The 18,696-nt window shown below is 38.6% G+C and overlaps 1 protein-coding gene across 5 annotated transcripts in view; it reads right to left on the reverse strand.

Annotated features, from left to right (window-relative positions):
• Positions 1 to 18,696, reverse strand: part of utrn (utrophin) — a 176,227-nt gene that overhangs the window by 5,752 nt on the left and 151,779 nt on the right. For 3 of the 5 annotated variants that reach the window (XM_086167542.1, XM_086167537.1, XM_086167538.1), the window contains exons 70-75: positions 18,454 to 18,590; positions 13,213 to 13,251; positions 12,636 to 12,701; positions 10,978 to 11,043; positions 2,503 to 2,664; positions 448 to 685 (exon numbers count right to left, since the gene is read on the reverse strand). In XM_086167542.1, coding sequence (XP_086023668.1) covers positions 448 to 685; positions 2,503 to 2,664; positions 10,978 to 11,043; positions 12,636 to 12,701; positions 13,213 to 13,251; positions 18,454 to 18,590 — 708 coding nt within the window. The remainder of the gene's footprint in view (positions 1 to 447; positions 686 to 2,502; positions 2,665 to 10,977; positions 11,044 to 12,635; positions 12,702 to 13,212; positions 13,252 to 18,453; positions 18,591 to 18,696) is intronic. The other 2 variants (XM_086167540.1, XM_086167541.1) reach the window with 2 other exon arrangements.

The following is an 18,696-nucleotide window of genomic DNA, read 5'->3' on the forward strand; positions in this document are numbered from 1 at the left end:
TTCTCACTTGGCACTAACAAACCAACCCCAGAGAGCAATTAGACCAGGCAAAAACAAATCTAAAAGCTATTGATACACGAGACTGGAGACAAATCCTGGAACCTAGAAAGGAATACTAATAAAGTGATTAGTATCCAATCTATGACTTAATGAATAGATTGTGTTATTCAGAGGCCAAACAAATTACAAATTAAAATCAAATGGGTTAGCATGTGTGGATGCCTATTAGATGACAAATAAACATCTAGACTGACAATTTTGAGATAGCCACATCAGCTGTGAGAACAACGCTGAGCAATGATTATTGAACTCCAGCTTTAATATTTCAATTTGTTCAATCATCACTTGTTTGGGGCAAAATCTGCGTCAATTTGAAAACACCTTTTTACACCTCTGAACCATAGCCAGCCGCTTGGAATAAAAGTGCCAAATAAACTTGTTTGTCACCTGATGCAATAACTGTCGGAGCCGGTGGAGTTGAGATTCTAACTGTTTGTTGTGCTCCTCAAGGATGTGCATCCGAGCCTCCAGTCGGCCCTTGTGCTGCCGCAGCAACTTCGCTTCAGCTATGAGATCAGCCTCATCAGGATGAGCAGAGGTACCCTCTGCATCCCAGGAGCTTCCAGCAGGGGCTCCTCGCTGATCATGCTGCTCCTTGAGTTGCTCATACTCCCTTTGTAGCATCCTGGAAATGAAGGGTTATAGTAAATAACATACTGTATCTGTCACAAATAAAAGACCTTCGCATGCCTTATGAGATAAAATGTACACATTTTATTTGACTTTGGCAACCCTGTGTTCATTGATGGAGTTTCACAGATAACGATAAGCAATGAAACTAGGCTTGGGAAAGGATGAGGCATTATTGATTATTTATCAGAAAAAAATGTATAATCATGAGGAGGGCTTAGAACCAAATGGGAATTAAGTGCCATGTTGGAAAAATGTGAGCATAATGTATCAAATGAAAGGTGTTAGAATCTTAAAATAAAAGCAAAGCAAAGTGACCAAAATGATAATGTAAGCACACTTCACACCCCTTTGGCTCCAAGCCTTTAATAATATATTTGTATATCGTGCACATTTTGGAACTCAAAGTTTTTGGAATGCATCATTTTCTGTTCTGTCATGGTCAGGGGAATATTTTGCTGTGGTAAACCATTTTTGAAATTGTATACAATACTCAATAATCTGGGTATACTTTTTTCATATACAGTCAAACTACTTCTTTGAAGGAGGCATGGGCCCTTGAAGGCAGAACGATGTATGGTTTATTTTGTTTTATAGTTTTGTGAAAGTGCTACCTTCTAAATGACTTTGTGAGTGGTAAACAACACATAAGCATAATGCACACTTGAAATGTTGTGCTTTTGGTCCCACTGCATTCTATATTGCTTTGGGGGGGAAAAAAAACAAAAATGAGCATCAAATCACTGGGAATCAAAGGATGTGGCAAAAATGCTGCAAGTTTTCTTTCCCTTTTGGATGCTTCCTTCAGCTGTCGCCACAGTGAATCATCTGCCTCCATCTACCCCCATCCTCTTCTCTTTCGCCAACTAACTTCATGCCCTCTTTCACTCGTTCATTAATCTCCTCTTTAGTATTCCTGCTTAGCAGCTCCAATCTAAAAAATGCTGCATGTAACCTGCACACTTTATGTCATCAATATGCAGATCATGGCGGATATACTGTATGAGCAAGGGTAAATTTAGTTTTTCAGTATTTTCATTTTGGAATTAATATTGATAACACTGTATTCTTTCCTTCCTGAACCTCTTCAATGAGGTACCGATCAGAAACATCAAATGCATGTTTACCTCTGCTTTCCTAGTAAAATCCTCTTCTGAAGGGATACACAAACATAAAGGACCCTCTGCCAAATTTCTCAACTCAATACCTTCTCACCTTCTTTCTTGGTGCAAAACCGTAAGCTGAAGTGCTTCACTTAAGTTGGCATTCATAAGCAAGGCAGTAAAGCTCTTTCTCTCCTCTTGGCTGTCCCAGTGTTCCTGTGCATGTGTATAATCATTGTTAATTCACTGCGGTCGTGCAACTGGCTGAGTGAAGGCATATCCGCAACAATAGAATTCACCATGCCTCCAAGCAATCTCCCATTTACTAATCAAACCAAGGGAGAACTTGGCATTTGAGGCTGAGTGGGGATTCAGAATATGTGTGTGCATGAATGCATTGATTGCTAGACTGACAACAGAGAAAGAATATATAAGTGACACCAGGCAGCACTGTGTAAACATGGCTTATAGGTGAGAATATCATAAAAAGAAAATGTTTAGTCATTAAAGAAAATCTTCTTTCTGAAAATAAAAACACTATAATCAATAACCTAATATTCACTGTAAGAACAGCTTCAACCAAGAAATGGCTGTGTAGAACTTTCGGCCAGTCTAAAACAATGGGTACAATTCCCTGCTATTTTAAGGCTTAACCAATACATTTCCACACCATTGGTTTTTAACAAACCACAAGTGAAGAAGTGCTTACCTCTGCTCCTCCTCCAGACGGGCGATGATCCGCTCCAGTTCACCTCGTTCCTCCCTCTCAACAGCCTGTAGGATCTGGGCAGGACTCTGAGGCTGACTGCAGGGGGAGCACTCCCCTCCCAGGGTCTGACAGTACTGAAGGATCAGAGCGTGCTCATCATCCCTGTGGAACAAGTGCACAGTCAGATATGTGAGGGCTTAAAGCCAAAGCTTTGGGTGCTTATATGCCGCTATACCAAAATTTGCATATTGTACAGAATTGCCATGTACAATGGTAGAGAAGCACTTATAGAAGCAGTGACTTTACACAATGAAAATGGTGCCATTTTGTGCCATTTTGCCAATTTTTAAACTTTTCTCAAATATTTTTCACTTTGTCAACAATTTTTTCAATACTTTATGATTTTCAATGTTTTTCCAATATTAGTGACCTTACACATTTTTGGTCAAAATTTTCATGAATAAATGTACTGTGACATTTTACTAACTTTTCACTTTTCCCAATATTTTTCACTTTGTCAACCACTTTTTCAATACTTTATGATTTTCACAGTTTTTCGAATATTAGTGACCTTACCCTTTCTTTTTCAAAATTTTCATGACTGTGATTAGGACAGTTAGTGGATGGTAAAACCTTTTATGACATCAATTTTGCATTGGGACAAGAAGTGGGGTACACCCTGGACTGGTCACCGGTCAATCCCAGGGCCACATATACAGAAAGAACCATTCACTCTCACGTGCACATTTGGGCAATTTTTTTTTTGGACTAAGAGGGGAAACAAGAGTACCCGGAGGAAACCCCTGCAAACAAGGGTAGAACATGCAAAGTGAGGAGTGAGTGAGGTTTGGTTGCTGGTGTGTAGCTGGTCGCCATCTCGTCCTCTCCAATTTTACTGATATGAAAGGCGCCATATGAGTTTATATTGAAGCACAGCCACTGAATTCTCTCCATTCTCAAGGTTACCCGAACCTTGAAGATGAGACACTTACAATCCAATAAATGCTAAAAAACGTGTTTGGTGTTCTTTCAAGAGTTATAAGTTTTCCATTCAGAAACTAAAGAGATCTCAGAGATTGAAACAGCTGAACTACACATATTCATCTACAAACCAAAACGTCATGATATCAACCAGCAATATAACCAAGGCATTAGTAAACTGCTTTTAATTTAAATTGGAAAAAAAAAATCAAAAAGTGATTAATTTTTAAAAGATAGTTGGTTACTGCTTCTGAATACATTCATAGTTGATGTTTCACGCATCTCAATTATGAGAATTTGAAACATCTTGAATGTTTCGGTCTGATTCTGCAGGTTATTAGCATATTTTGTTGTTACTGAGAGCTTAATACAGAGATCTTTTTAATAGAGACCACTACATTAAATAAGGAACAATCAATAGACACTACAGCAGTTACTACTTACTATTCATAACGGTAAAGATTTATTGCATGTGTGCAACAGCAGTACTTTTAACTGACACCAAAGAAAGCAAGTTTGCTTCACTTTTCTTGTAAAGGGCATGAATATCAAAAATCTGCACCAACTGGGTCTGGGGTATTACTCGATTTGCATAAAGTGTTGGAGTGCATCCGCTTGACAGGAGAGAATGCTGTATCATAGCCGCTTAGACCTTGATAGGATGACACCTGCTGAAGGTTTCAGTGAATTCAGTGATACCCAGACGAAAGCTTTTAGCGCTTTTTAGAAAAGCTGTAGCCTGCAATAAACACGGCTCACACACTTATCACTTGGCAAGGCTGGAAGAATTAGCTGTGGCCACAATGACTATCTTTGAATTGACACAAGTATGCAGCTGATAATCAGTCATGTATACAGCTTCAACTAGGTTGCAAACCTAGTTTAGAAACATTAACCAAGGCTCCTTTGAATATTTAACACACAAGTGAAGACAACTCTCTTTTAACAATGGTATAATGTAGAGGTCAGCAACCTTTGACACCCAAAGAGCCATTTGGACTCGGTTTCCATGGAAAAGAAAACACTGGGAACCGCAAATAATTTTTGATGTCTAAAATAAAGGTACCACTGTATATATTGCTTTTTATTACCTTACCTTTACACTTTTTTATAAACAAGTGTGTAGTGCGTTGCTTATGAAATCCACAAAGTGCTACAGAGAAAATTAAATTTTATTTATAGAATGAACACATTTTGAACATTTTGAGCTTTGGGCTTTCAGAGCGTGTGGCGTAACCTTGATCTGAATTTTTATAAATAAATTGCAAAAAAATCACTGTGTCAGTAAACAATGAAAAACAAATATTTGGAAAATATCTTCATAAATGTTTATTTTACCTGGTTAATGGGACTTCTGCGACTGAACTTCTGCGCACATCATCTGCAAATCGGGACTATACCGGCTGGCGGGAATACTGGCTTCCGCGAGTGTGACGTTTATTTTGAGCGGCAAAAAATAATAAATATAATTTTATTTTGATATTTCAAGATCACAATAATCTTCCAACTTAGAGCTAAAATAAAAAAAAAGGAACTAACACAAATAAAATACACTTCAATTAAATATTTATAATTTATTTTCCCAAGCCACTCGGAGCCGCAGTGTGAGGATGAGCCGCATGCGGCTCCGGAGCTGCGGGTTGCCGACCCCTGCTATAATGTAAAACCTTTTTATGGGTTCAATGATAAGAATTTTTTTTTTTTTTTTTTTTCTTAATGTTGACTCATGTTTAACACTACTTTGTGTCTCGGCTCTTATTTTTGTACTTCTTCTTTTAGACAAAAGCAAACCTTTCAATTTAGTCCCCTCTGAAAACCCAGTCATTCATTATTTCATCCTGGCTATTTTACAATACGAAGAGGCTGCAAGATACACCTTTATCCTTGAAATATTACTATGCTGTGACAAAAAGGATATTCAAGTAAGGCTAACTTGTTTTTATGTAATACAGTAACTAGGCCAGGGGATAGGGTCTTCCACAAATTGACCAAGTGACTAATATGCCTAATGGGAAACAATGTTCTGAGAGATCCTCATAGTTGGAAGGAGGGGCCTTGAGAATAGAAGGAGTGGGACAAATACAAGATGAAAAAAGAATTCCATGGGGTAGAGCTGGTATAAATTTTGGGAGGAAGAGGAAGCAGTGAAACATCTGGAGGCACAAACAGCACTGTGGCTTGAAAGTAGAAAAGGGGACACAGATATTAAAAAAGATGTGAAACAGAAAACTTCACTGAGGGAGAGGTATCAAATGTGTATAATGGAGAAAAATGGCCAAGATATGCCTGGTGAAAGAGCTAATATGAGCCACGCTTTGGGAGAACGAGCAGAGGAAATATCTGGGAAGGGCTTATATAGCCTTTCTCCTGCAATAGTCTGGGGGTTTGATGCCTGGCTAATGCAGATCACAAAGTAAGCATCCCCTCTCAAGCTGGGTGGTGCTATCAGCTGTCTCGATGTTGCTTTGAGAGAATAATAGGAGATAAAACAAAGAGGCAGGAGAGGGGATGAAATCAGGCAAAAAAAAGAAAAAAGGGATGGAATTTGGAACACATGGGGACTGATCCATCTAGTTTGAAGTCTCCAGTTACAGGTAGCAGATAAGCTATGTGTTAGAGTTGAAGGTGACTGGACTCAAAGGTACGGAATAATTACACCACAAATAAAAGTCGTAAAAGGAGGTGCCGGAAGAAAGAGAGGAGTAAGCACGATGAGAGGGAGTTTGAGAGGAGGTTTCAGAAATTCAAGGAAGAGGAGGAGAAGAGTTGAGGGGCAAAAATCAAAGTTAAATCACACAGACAGCAAAGGGCAAAGACTGAAAAGTGAGAGATAGCAAGACAAAAAGCGTAGTGGGGAAAAAAGAAAAAGAGTCGCATCAGTGACGTTCATCTGTGACTTCAACAGGCATCCATGGCAACGGTCCCGTTCCAGCTTGAGGTCAGAGAAACCAGACAACACTGAAGTCCTAACTTAGGATTCTCTTTTGGACAGAGACAGCTGAGGACAAAAATGACACAAGCTCACAAACAAACATATACTACTTCAAGAGCTTTTGCTCTGACATAAATACTAATTGCTGATAAAATTACAAAGCTGGCAGCAAATCCAAATCACTTTTTCCAGAATTAGAATGATCAAAGGATACATGTCCAAACCCAAACATGCATGTAATTGGCAAGCATAGCCATCCATGTTACCCTATAAAACTTTTCATGAGCTTACTAACAACAAAACCAAGAAGACACCCTCTGCAGACCCGTCAGGATCTTTTCCGTGTCCTCATAAACAAGCAGGTGCAGTGCGACCGAGGAGTTCAATCAAGTCTGAGAGGAGAAACGAAATAAATCTCACCGAGAAGAGGAAATATAATGAAGAACTCCAGAAAAGTTTTACAAAGAGGGGAAAGAAGTGTTAATTCTAAGCTTATAAGTCTGACAGACAATGAAAGGCTTTATCTTTTGTGAGAAGATGCAACCAACTCAGCTGTTTTAGTGTACTGGTGTATTTACAGTACAATGTGCAGCTACTTTTGTGTGATATGCTAATGCTCTATTCCTATTTAAAGAAAGTCTGCTACAGACATCACACTTTTCAATGTGTATTGTTTTTTTCTGGCAGCAATATAACATTGAGAAGATTGTCCCGAAGACATGTGAACACTGAAAATAAAAGAAGATACCCTGTAAAATGGAACTTGCGGGTACATTTAATTGTCTCTTAACCTGATGGTTTTCATAAACAACAATTCAGCATTTTTAGCTCCGCTCCGAATGTTTTGCTTAAAAATGAGTTGAATAATATAATTGTAGTTTGTGCTGGATATCCACTTTATTTAATTCCCCCCAAAAAATCACAACTAATAAGTCTACCATAGCCAGTGATTTTAATCATTTTAATTTGTATCTCAAATGATATACGTTATAGAAATTAGAGACGTGCTTACCTTTCTCCCCCCCCATCTAAAATGTGAAGCACTGCTATGCAGATTAAAGGCACGAGATTTGCTGATTTGAGCAGTGCCTTCACTAGAAATGTAGTATGCAATCTTTGGAGATTACTTTTAAATCTAACATTTCTTCAAACTGAATAATACTTGTGATTATACTGTGCCAAACATTTTTTTTCTAGAAAAAAAATTGACTTACAAATTAGTAAAAGCAGGCTATAGTCATGTTCTAAATGCAGCCCAGTCAATGTTATACAATAGTCACTACTGCACAGCCATTAGCCTTTATCCTCCATCCTCCTCCTCAGGTTGTTAGTGTATTTTTTATTTGGAGCCTCTGTTTAGTTTATGAGCTGAAAAATAATGTTTTTTACTCTACCAGAGGAAAAAAAAAACACAAATGGAAAGGAGGTAAAAAGTGAGGAGTGGGGATAATGCGTTTGTCCCTCAATATAAAAGCTTTGACAGGAAAAGCATCCATTTCCCTTTTTTTCTATTGTTCTCTCTCTGTATTGATCACCAAAAGCTGTAAGTGCAGAAATAGCGATTTTAGGGAGAGTTGCTATTCAAAGACTCAAAGTTGGATAAGGGTGAAGCACAAAGCTTGAGACTAGCTAGCTACAAAACCAGCTTCCGAGCAGTAAGGGATGCAATCTGTACAAAATTGTGCTAATGTTTTTCCAACATGTCTCCATGTTGGAAAGGTGTCACAAACCCCATTTTCCTGATTACTTTTTAAAAAGACAAAAAAAAAACACATTTAATTCACATATAACCTATTTGCATGAATGCCTCGAGTTTTGTTTATTCTTCACTGTTTTTATCAGCTACATTGACATATAGAAATTAATTTCACACATGCCTTCACACGCCTACAAAGACAAGATGCCATGAGCAGTACTTTCTCATCAAAACAGAAAAAGGAAATTATCTTGATGTGTGTGTTTGTGTGTTTGTGTGTAAATATGTTTAGAGGATCTTTCGGCTACAATACGTCAGTTCCAGAGCACTGATATTCCTTTAAACACAGACAAATACTGTGCCTAATACCTTACCTTGTGCATGAGGTGACCAGGTGAGCTTACACAGCTATCATCACTAGGACATTGCCTAATGTCCTAGTGATGATAGCTGCGGAAATACATCAATAAAGAGAGCAGTAGTAACAGAGTTCTACATAGCAAAATCTTCATTTCCTTACGGCTTTTAATAAATCTTATTTGCCTTCGTCCAGACCTACTGCCTGGCAGTTCCAAACCTGGCATCCTTCTACAAATGTATTCACTTTCTCTCCTCTGTATATGACTAAATCATCTCAGCCTGGACTCTCTGACCTTATCTCTAAAACATCTAACATGTTCTGTCCCTCTAATAGACTTATTACTGATCGCTTCCAAAGAGAACCTCAACATCTTCATATCTCAATGCCAGTGTCTCGAAACCATGTAGCGACACTGGTCTCACCACTGTATTGTATACCTTTCCATTTATTCTGGCTGATACCCTTTTATCACACATAACTTCTCTGTCAAACAAACAGCACACCTTTACACGGTCTCACAGCTTGTATACGTGTCCTCCATCAGTCTAACATACTTCATTGTCACTCTAGATGTCCTCATACAGTACCATAGTACCATACCATCTCTCGGCACCCTATCGTATACACAATGCAGCTCCCTCTGGCTTTCTCTGTGCTTCTCTAACAGCATTCTTGAGACAAATAGTGCATCTGTAGCACTCTTTCTAGGCATGACACCATAATGGTTCTCATTCATGCTGACTTTGCCTCTCAGTCTAGTTTCAACAACTCTCACATAACTTCAATATATGGCTCATCAAGTTTATTCGGCAATAGTTACTGCAATTCTGCCCATCTCACTTATTCTTAGAAATGGGCACCATCACATTTCTTCTCCATTACTTTGGCATCCTCTCGCTCTCTAAGATCCTTTTGAATATTCTAACCAGAAACTCTGCCACTGCCTTTCCTAGACACTTCCATACCTCCACAGGTATATCACCAGGACCAACTGCTATTTCACTCTTCATACTCTTCAATGCGCTCCTCACTTCACCTTTAGTAATTGTAGCTACTTCATGGTCCACAATCGTCACCTCCTCGACTCTTCACTCTCTTTCATTTTCTTCATTTATCAACTCTTCTTTCCATCTTCCCATCATTCTTCTAGCAATATATTTCCCTCTCTATCCTTAATCACCCGAACCTGCTGCCCATCCTTCCCATCTCTATTTGTTTTTGTATAAATGACTCCCCCTACTTACTTTTCAACCAAGCATACAAGTCATCATACGCCCTTTGTTTGGCCTTTGCTACTTCTACCATAAGCTTACGGTGTACCTCCCTGTACTCCTGTCTGCTCTCTTCAGTCCCTCAATGTCCCACTTTTTCTTCAAGTCTCCTTATCTAATTTCCTTCCAGACAACACACCAAGTACTCTCCTACCTATCTCCCTGGTCACATTAGCTGCAGTTGTCCTGCCATCTGGATACTCTTTGTGACCACCAAGAGCCTCTATCAACTCTTCTCTGAAAACCATACAACACCCCTTTATTTTCATCACTTTATCTTCTGCTCCGCCATTGCCTTCTTCATCTTCCTTGTCAACAAATTTATCCTGAAAAAAACACCCTCCTATGGGACTGGCTAGCTGCAACAGCCCCTGTGTGGGTACAGTCTCACCTACCACTACTTTGCAGTCAACCCTCTCCTTCTGATTTCATCATTTAAACAAGATGTATTTTACCTGCATGCTCCTACCCTGGTTCTTATCTGCTGACTTATGTCCCTGCCTCTTCGGGAAAAAAAAAAAATCACTACAGCCATTTCCATCCTTTTTGCAAAGTTTACCACCACCCGTCCCTCTGTGTTCCTATCCTGGATGCCAAACCAGCCCACTTCTTTGTCGCCTTTATTGCCTGTACCAACATGTCCAACATGTCCACTGGTTACCTCTCTCTCACCCCTCGGAACTTTCTTCATCATTTCACCTAACTCTCCAAAATTTTTCCAAACTTTTGCCTTTTTTCTTCTTTCTACTTCCGGACAAGAACATCTTCCTCTCCTTCTTCGACCCACAGTAGCCCAATTTCATCTGGTATCTTTTATGTTATCGGCACCAATGGTGGTCATTCTTAGGGTTGAATCCCATTGTTAATAAATAAATAACCAGGAGTTATAAAACACGACAATACCAAACACTTGTTCTACTGAGCCTGTTGAACCACTAGAATCTTTCAGTAAAATATTTCTACCTGCATCCAACATTCCAGGATATTTTCTACACCCATGCTTTCTTCTGAAAAGACGGCTTCCCCCATTTTCTCTCGCCAAAAAAAATAGTCATATATGCAGATCAGAGTTTCATTTATAGGGTAAAACACACTAAGTGACTGATAGCGATCAAATACTTAATACATAAATACATAACGTACATACTAAAAATGATATGGCTGTGACAGCTTTTACGGGTCTTACTTAAAGGTTTGTGTTCAATAATGTAGGGTTTTATCAAAAATGACTTACATGCTTCCAGTGGCTGAGCTGCTGTCGGTCGGCAGAGAGCCATTGGAGCGCTCCATCTGAGCTAACCTGGTAAACAAGCAGTCAATTACAACCCAAACTATCATTTTAAACAGAAACATAAATTAATCACTTCATAAAACAGTACTGTATTAATAAATGAGGACCTCAATGGCAAGCTGCACAACAATACAAATAAAAAAGATGTGGGGAATGCTGTGATGCCTCCAAAGTACCTACAATTCACTAAACCCACAGGATTAAATTTATTGAAAATAACATTACTTCTACTGTAGGCGTGTGTAGGCATGTGTATTACACATCTAATAAATGCCCAGGACTGATGGAAAACTTTTGTCGCCATGCTAATGGGGCCAGTTGCCTGGATCAAAGATGATATTTGTTTGCCAAGACTTCATAATGTTGGGGCAGCAGATTTGTCCAGCAAATTAAGAGCATAATGCAAATATTGTCTTTATGATGATATTGTGCTCAGACAGACAATGAGGAGGAGGCAAGAAGAAGGGGTTTTTAAAATACAATTCCGTGAGACAAATCCCATTCTTGCATGCATGCAAATTTGTATATTTCAGTAAACAGATTCCCACCAAGCAAATGTCTGTGACGCTGCTGATAAAACAATGTAGCCAGAAACATTCAATGAAGGTTAATGGTATCTGACCATTAATAGTTTCATTTTTACCAGTTAAAGCTTCATACTGAAAAGTCAAATGGGTCTATTTCTGTTGTTCCTTACTTTGCCATTTTCTCCTTTAGTGATAAGCTTACGATTCATTTAATTGATAAGATCTCTGTTTTAAAAAATATGTTTATTAATGATTAATTATGCCTCACAAAATGAATTGTTCTACAAAACAATAATCTATTTTTATGCCACAAAAGCATTTGTCCACTGTAGTTTGTGTTTCAACAATCCAGAAAAAGTAAGCATTATCCATATAGAAAGAAGCGGAGCTTAACAGATGCTTTCTGCAATGCAAATGGACATAAGCTTTTCTTCCCCGCTCATTTGGTACAGCTATTTTTTTAATACGTCTTTTGTGGGATGACATATTGTTGTAATGCCAGGCTGAACACTACTTGTTTATTTTTGGATTGTAGGTTACAGTACCCTCAAACTAATTCAGTAAAAAAAAAAAAAAAAAAAAAAAAAAAAAATTACACTATTACTGAATATAATCCAGTTAGTAGTTGCAGTTAGGAGTTGGCTTGAACGATTTTCTCCATGACATTATCATAATGTGATTCCTCTGTGGTCACGCAGTCACATAGACACAATTTGCTGTGTATATTCCATACTTTCATATTTACCATTACTCCTAACACAATTTCCCAAACTTTGAGGCACTTTAATGCATAATCTTTTCTAAAGAGAGCAAATATGCACAACTTTATGACAACTTTTGGACAATTAGGGGTCATAAACACATAATACTTGCACCTTAAAAAAAAACAGCATATCAAGTATTAATTAACACACAGGTATTTAAAATAAATTCAAATACATATTAAAATATCGATGAGAAAACTCATGAAACATTTTTTCTTCATTTTTGTCCTCTGACAGATGTCCAGAATGCAACATCCATGTAAACTCTAGATGTGCTCAGAGGTCACAGGAATGATGGGATGTTGCATACCTGCTGGCATACTGCTCTATCCTGGAATGGGTGTCGTCATGAGAGAGCTGAGGTGACTGGGACAGCCTGCAATGAATTGGGTAATGGAGATGAATGAGATTCGGCATGCTTCAACACCCTCATTAACACACAGAGACTCACAGGCACATGCATGCACGCACATATGTGCGGACACACGCTTATACACACACACACAAATACACACACACACACACTGGTTAATGGCCCTTCATTACTTAACCTAAAAAACAAATCTGACAATCCTGAAAAAGAGAAACGAGAAAAGAATGATCTACAGGGGGTTCAGAGGGTCTCTGACAGCTGCTGCTGGAATGAGTATCTGAATGTGAAAAAGAAGAAGGGGAGGGTGATAAACCAGCAAATGAGTGTTTATCACATGTCCAGCCAATGGATGCAACAGGCAGGCAGGTGACATGCAGTGAAGTCATGGCTTTGTCAGTATGAAGGGGACGTAGGACGAGGTCAGTAAGGAGAGAGGGAAGGAGTCGAGGAAGTGTCGTTAAAAGGCATTCCAGTCTGGAGACAGGATGTTGTCGCTTGAGGCGTAGATACTCACTCATACTGCTCCGGACACATGCTGATGAGGGTGATTGGACTGTAAGAGAATCGGGGGGGAAAGGAGAGCGGGGAGTAGAAGTAACACAAAACATTTGAGGGTCAAGTCCACTAAGTGGGTCAGACAGAAACAAAAACACAGTAGGTGGAGGAGAAAGTGTACGAAATGGTCTGTTCAACACAATAACCACAGGACCAAAATAAATGAAGAAACCCAGAAAATGCTTCCATGTGGTTGTGATTTCCCCCGGTGACATTTTTTAAGTGCGTTCAAAATAGGATTTTGAATATCTGTTTTCGCAAAGTATCTTTTGAATGTTTTTGTTTATCTATCCTTTACAGCTCTTCAGAGAGTAACAGAACATTTGAACAAATTCAAATGTGTGCTGACATTCCTACACCTTACTATCTCCACATAATTGCAAGGGACTTTATGAGAACTTTACATGTTTGCAGCCGAGAATTCACTGTTGCCTTTAGGAAAAAGGACTCACTGAGACGACTAGAAAGAGGTCTCATTTTGCTCTTCAGCCAAGCTCTGACCATTTTCTAATTTTGGCAGTAAGGTTTAGCCTTGTATAAGTGTTCTCTCGCCAACAATTTTCAATTTCATATTTAATATTAAAACTTAATGTTTTTAATGGGTACATCAAAAAAGTCAGGAGTCAGTGCAGAGGGCACAAAGGTGCAGACGGACGTGTTAAGAAAGAGAGACTTTGAAATGAAGCATTAAAAAATATGTGAAGGGTATATAATTGAACATTGGGAGTGAGGGAAGAAATTATAATGGCAACGGACCTTGGGGGAATTTGGGATTTGAAAAATGTGGCTGCTTTAAATACTGGTTCTGAAAGAAAAGGTTTGCTGTATCAACCAGGATATGAAGCAGTCTTCAACTTTCTGTACAGGTTAATCTGTTATCTGATCATATTGATACAGTGGAAAACACATAGTATTCAATAAAGACTGCAATCTCTTAGATTATTATTGAAGTTGGACAAAAAGTTATTCATTTTGCAGTAAGACAGAGGCAGATCTTACACAAAATGACAGAAAAAAAAAACTCACAAATTATAAGGATGGAAATTGTAACATTGCTGAATCTGAAAATAATGTCACTATCTTGACAGCGGAATGACTGTCCAGCCAAGGGTAAATAAATGGCCACTGACCTTCGCTGGACTTGTACTTTTCTGATGCCAAACATAATTTATTTTGTTCTCTCTGGATGTGGGATGATGTCAATTTGAATGTCTTGCAAGTCAAACATGAAATTCTACCTGCTCACCTCCTAAAACTGCCTGGTACATGCCGCTTTAGCAAACTTGGAACTGCTGACTTGCTGACAAGTGAAAAAACTCTGAAACAGTGCTTTAAGGACTGATGTACTTTGTCATCCTTTTCTTTTTTTTTAAATCAGTATATAATACTTTGTTTACAGGGACATTATTTAATCTTATTTTATTGAGACGAGCAGATCCGGATGACCTAAAATGATTGTATAAATCAATTTAGTTCACTATGCCCCGGTAGTTAATTTGTCCTCATTGGTACAGCTTTTCTCTATCGGTCAAAAAGAAAATTTGAGGGTGAGAAAAACACTTGTATGGGTCTGATAGTGAAATGGAGGAAGAACAAGGTCCTTTGGCGTTCTTTTGAATATGTATGTATCCAGATAATTCCACTTAACCCTATCTAATGCTTTTTTTTTTCTTGTCAACAGACAATCAATTTAATCTGAAAATAAATAGTCCAAGGCAATCCTGGCCTCAAAGATGGCTTTTTAAATATTTAATATATGTAACTGAGACCCCATTGATCCTGTTAAAATTAAAGAACATCTATGTGTTGAAAATGTTCCACAACCTGTTAGGTTACAGAATCTCATTTTCTCTGTAACTCAAGTGTTTGAAGTCCTCAAATGTTTACTATTAAGGGGATTTTCTCAATTGTTTGGAAATGGGAAGTCTCTTGATTTTATTCTATGTCAACAGAATTTTTTTTTCTTGTTCTTTGTTTTAAATAAGGCAAAGAAGTAAATATTGAGCAGGGTTTTCTGAGGTCAGGCATCCAGCTGCGGAAACTGATTTAAGCTTTATCTGTGACCTCATTCTTTCGATCACCACCCGAAGCTTGTGACCATAGGTGAGGGTTGGAATGTAAATAGACTGATAAATTGAGAGCTTCGATTTTCAACTCAGGTCGCGCTTCACCACAGCAGATCTATCTCCCAGCCCCCCAGCATCACTACTGACACTGCGCTGATCTGCCAGTTTACCTCCCACCCTGACTTGTGGACAACATCTTGACTTAGGGGAGAAACTTTCTTTCAGTGGGGGGGTGGGGGGGTGTCAGGAGACGCAGATTCTTATCTGAAACATTTTATACAGCTGCAAGCTGGTGGAGGCCATGGTGTGACAACGCCAGCAGGACCCCGTCACAAAAGGTAGTAAGGCATTTCCGAGGTTCACAGCAGGACAATCTCCTACCTAATCTTCTACCACCATAATTCTGTCCAAGCCAAATATCTGCAAGCAACAGTTCTGACATTTTAGAGAGAACACGGCAAACAGCTATGACAATGATTACACAGACTTTACAGCTTGTCATACGGACGCTGATATTCCACAGTGCGTCCCATAGGATGCAGTGATATATTTTGTCCATGCTCACAAACCACATACGCTGGAAAGAAATGCTTGGACATACTTTTTTTTTTTTCTTTTTTTTTTTAGGCCTGTAAAGGCTGAGGAAGTGATTCAGTATTCTGCATCGTTCCCACTGAATCTACAGTTTGACAACTGAACAAAAACCTCCTTTCTAGCAAACCGACATGAGCTTTACTTGTTTAAAAAAACAGAAACATCTACCATGGTCCACAAATCTAGACCTCTATGGCAGACTGATCTGATCTTTCAGCTTGAACTAAATTTCTAAAGCCTTCAGTATCTCCAGCCAAATCTTATTCACATCTGATGCCATGCCAGAGTATAGATTCTACTTATCTCAGTGACCTCCACTAGTGATACATGCAAAGCTTCATCAAAACCATCCAGCCCTACTTTCTACACCATTGACATTCCAAGACACAAAAAAACATGTATTTTCCACAGCTGAAAACTCCAATGCCTCTTATTGCAGGTATTGGGCCCATAAAGGCATCTTAGTCTTAACTATTATGTACAGCCACCTTTGTTTGGGACGCCCCCAAAAATCAAATAGCCCAGATGACATTGCTCAAGGGATCGGTGCGACCTGCTAACTGCAGCAACATGATAACTGTTTGAAAAATCGTCATTTCACTGCTTTTATTGGTTGAAAAAGGTCCTGTAAGGTTACTGATAAATAAAATCATCAATTGCAAATATTTAACGAAATATCCAGAGCCTAAAGCACAGTTCGCTGACAAAGCTATAAACAGTTGTGCAGTGAAATCCCTTCTTTAGCAGGCAGTGTAGTCTATAAAAAGGCCAACAATGTGTGTGAAACCTCGAAAACAAGACTGGAGTTTTTACATTATCAAATATAACTGTGGCAAATCAAAAATCCCATCTATTGTGAAATGAAGTACAGACTATAAGTGAGGGGTGAGAGTAGGTGGTGCTTTGGTCTCTCAAGGTAGAGAAAAACTGAGTGGGTTGAATGAAAGGAGACAAGATAATCCAGGAGTGGGAAGGGAAACAACTTTGAGTGAGTGTATTAGCGAATGCAATTATACAGAAAATTATGTTAATTTCTTTTCTGCTAAAATAGCCATTAAAAATTAAAATTCACAGAAACGTACTTGTTGAGATGACACTCTCAACACACACCCATACGCATGTGTGTGTACACAAACATGCATCGCGTTAAAAACTAACCTTATCATTTCCATTCCTTGCAAAAATCCATTCAAATTTTTGTACCAGAATCAATGACAGTCATTTTGAAAGCCACTAAAGTGCTGCAGTAAAGATCTATACAAATACGGTAGACTGAGCAATTCTGAACAGCTCCAACCCTCACCATATCTTTTAGAGAGTTGAAAAGCTAAAACTGTAGCTACCAGATTTACTGCGCATAAAGCCAGGGATACAACGATGGCCTAACCCAGGAAAATGGACAGAAAAATTATGAGACTTTTTTCTAAGCCCCAATTCCACTCTGCCAGATTCGGAAAAGATCTCTGTGTTTTACTACAATCCCTCAAGCCTTTAGAGGGATTTATCAGACAGGCAGCATTGGAGGACTAATTTTTCAGAGGAACAGACATGAGAGTTGAACAGGGTGGGAGTTGAAGAAGAGGAAGAGGGCGAGAAAGGATGGGTATGACAGAGGGAGTAAGCGCGATCCATAATAAGGTCTGTGAAAAATTGTTTTTTTATTTTTTGAGAAAAATCTATTCCAAGAGAAGAGGTGACTCAATGCATGTGTCACTGTGAAACTATGACTAAGTATACATTTTTACATAAAACTTTAAAAACATGAAAGCTATAAACATGTGATTGTAAGTGACTGAATTTAACATGAGTTAGAGTAGACTCAACGAAAAAGTACTGACAAATTATAGATAACAGACTGATAAAATCTGGGGAAATTAGATGTAAACATACACAGAAAAAGGAGGTTATTATTCAAAGCAGCCTTAACTCTGACTCACACTCCAGTAGGGAGGATGATGCACCTGCCTGGGGGATCTGCATAGTGTGGGCCCAGTCAAATAGCTCTCTGCAGGATTTTGCACATGGCAGGATCTGGGATATCAGTCATACTTGGCCTATCCCATTGGTGTTGCAGTTTCAAGTACTAGATCTCATCCATGGTTAAAGGTAAAAATAAATTCTGTTGGACAGGTGTGACAAGAAATGGCTTGTCTTTCACATATTTTTCTTTATGTTGCAGTAACAAAAAAGTAATTTCTTCTATCTGTCTGAAGTCTATTTGCATTGGAGTGGTATAACAAAAGACAAATGATTTTTTTAATTTTATTTCCATAAATCAATATACAATATTTGGGCTTTGATTCATTCAAAATGGACTAACAAATCTTTTAAGACAGGAGACTCTTTGATTGGCAAAGCCAGTGAATTGGGGAGTTAGTTGGAAACTGTCATAAGATCTGCAATCAATTATTGCTTTCGAAACCTTGATGGTCCCTTCACCTTAATCAAGGGCTCTTTTTAAATTTTGAATTGTAACATAGTTCTGAGAAAGAACCAATCCTTTTGATTTGTAGGTTTGTTGAAAAGGTTGTGATACTTACGTTTCCATGTTGTCGCCCTCCAGGACTGTCTGGACTGGTAGGTAACCCAACCGAGGATGCTTAGCAAAATACTTCTTGGATCGAAATTTGTTCTTTAACACTTTGGTAAAGTCTCGCATATCCTCGCCTGATGTTGTCTATGAGAGACACAAAAAAGGCAGAAAATTTTAGAAAACCCACACGTAATTGGGAAACTGTTGTAGCCGAATGCTTCAAATCACCAAAAACATGTCACCACAGAAA

The sequence above is a fragment of the Fistularia commersonii genome, chromosome 20 (genome assembly GCF_037954325.1).
Source record: "Fistularia commersonii isolate RoL2024-O1a breed Wild chromosome 20, RoL_Fcom_v1.0, whole genome shotgun sequence".
NCBI lineage: Eukaryota > Metazoa > Chordata > Actinopteri > Syngnathiformes > Fistulariidae > Fistularia > Fistularia commersonii.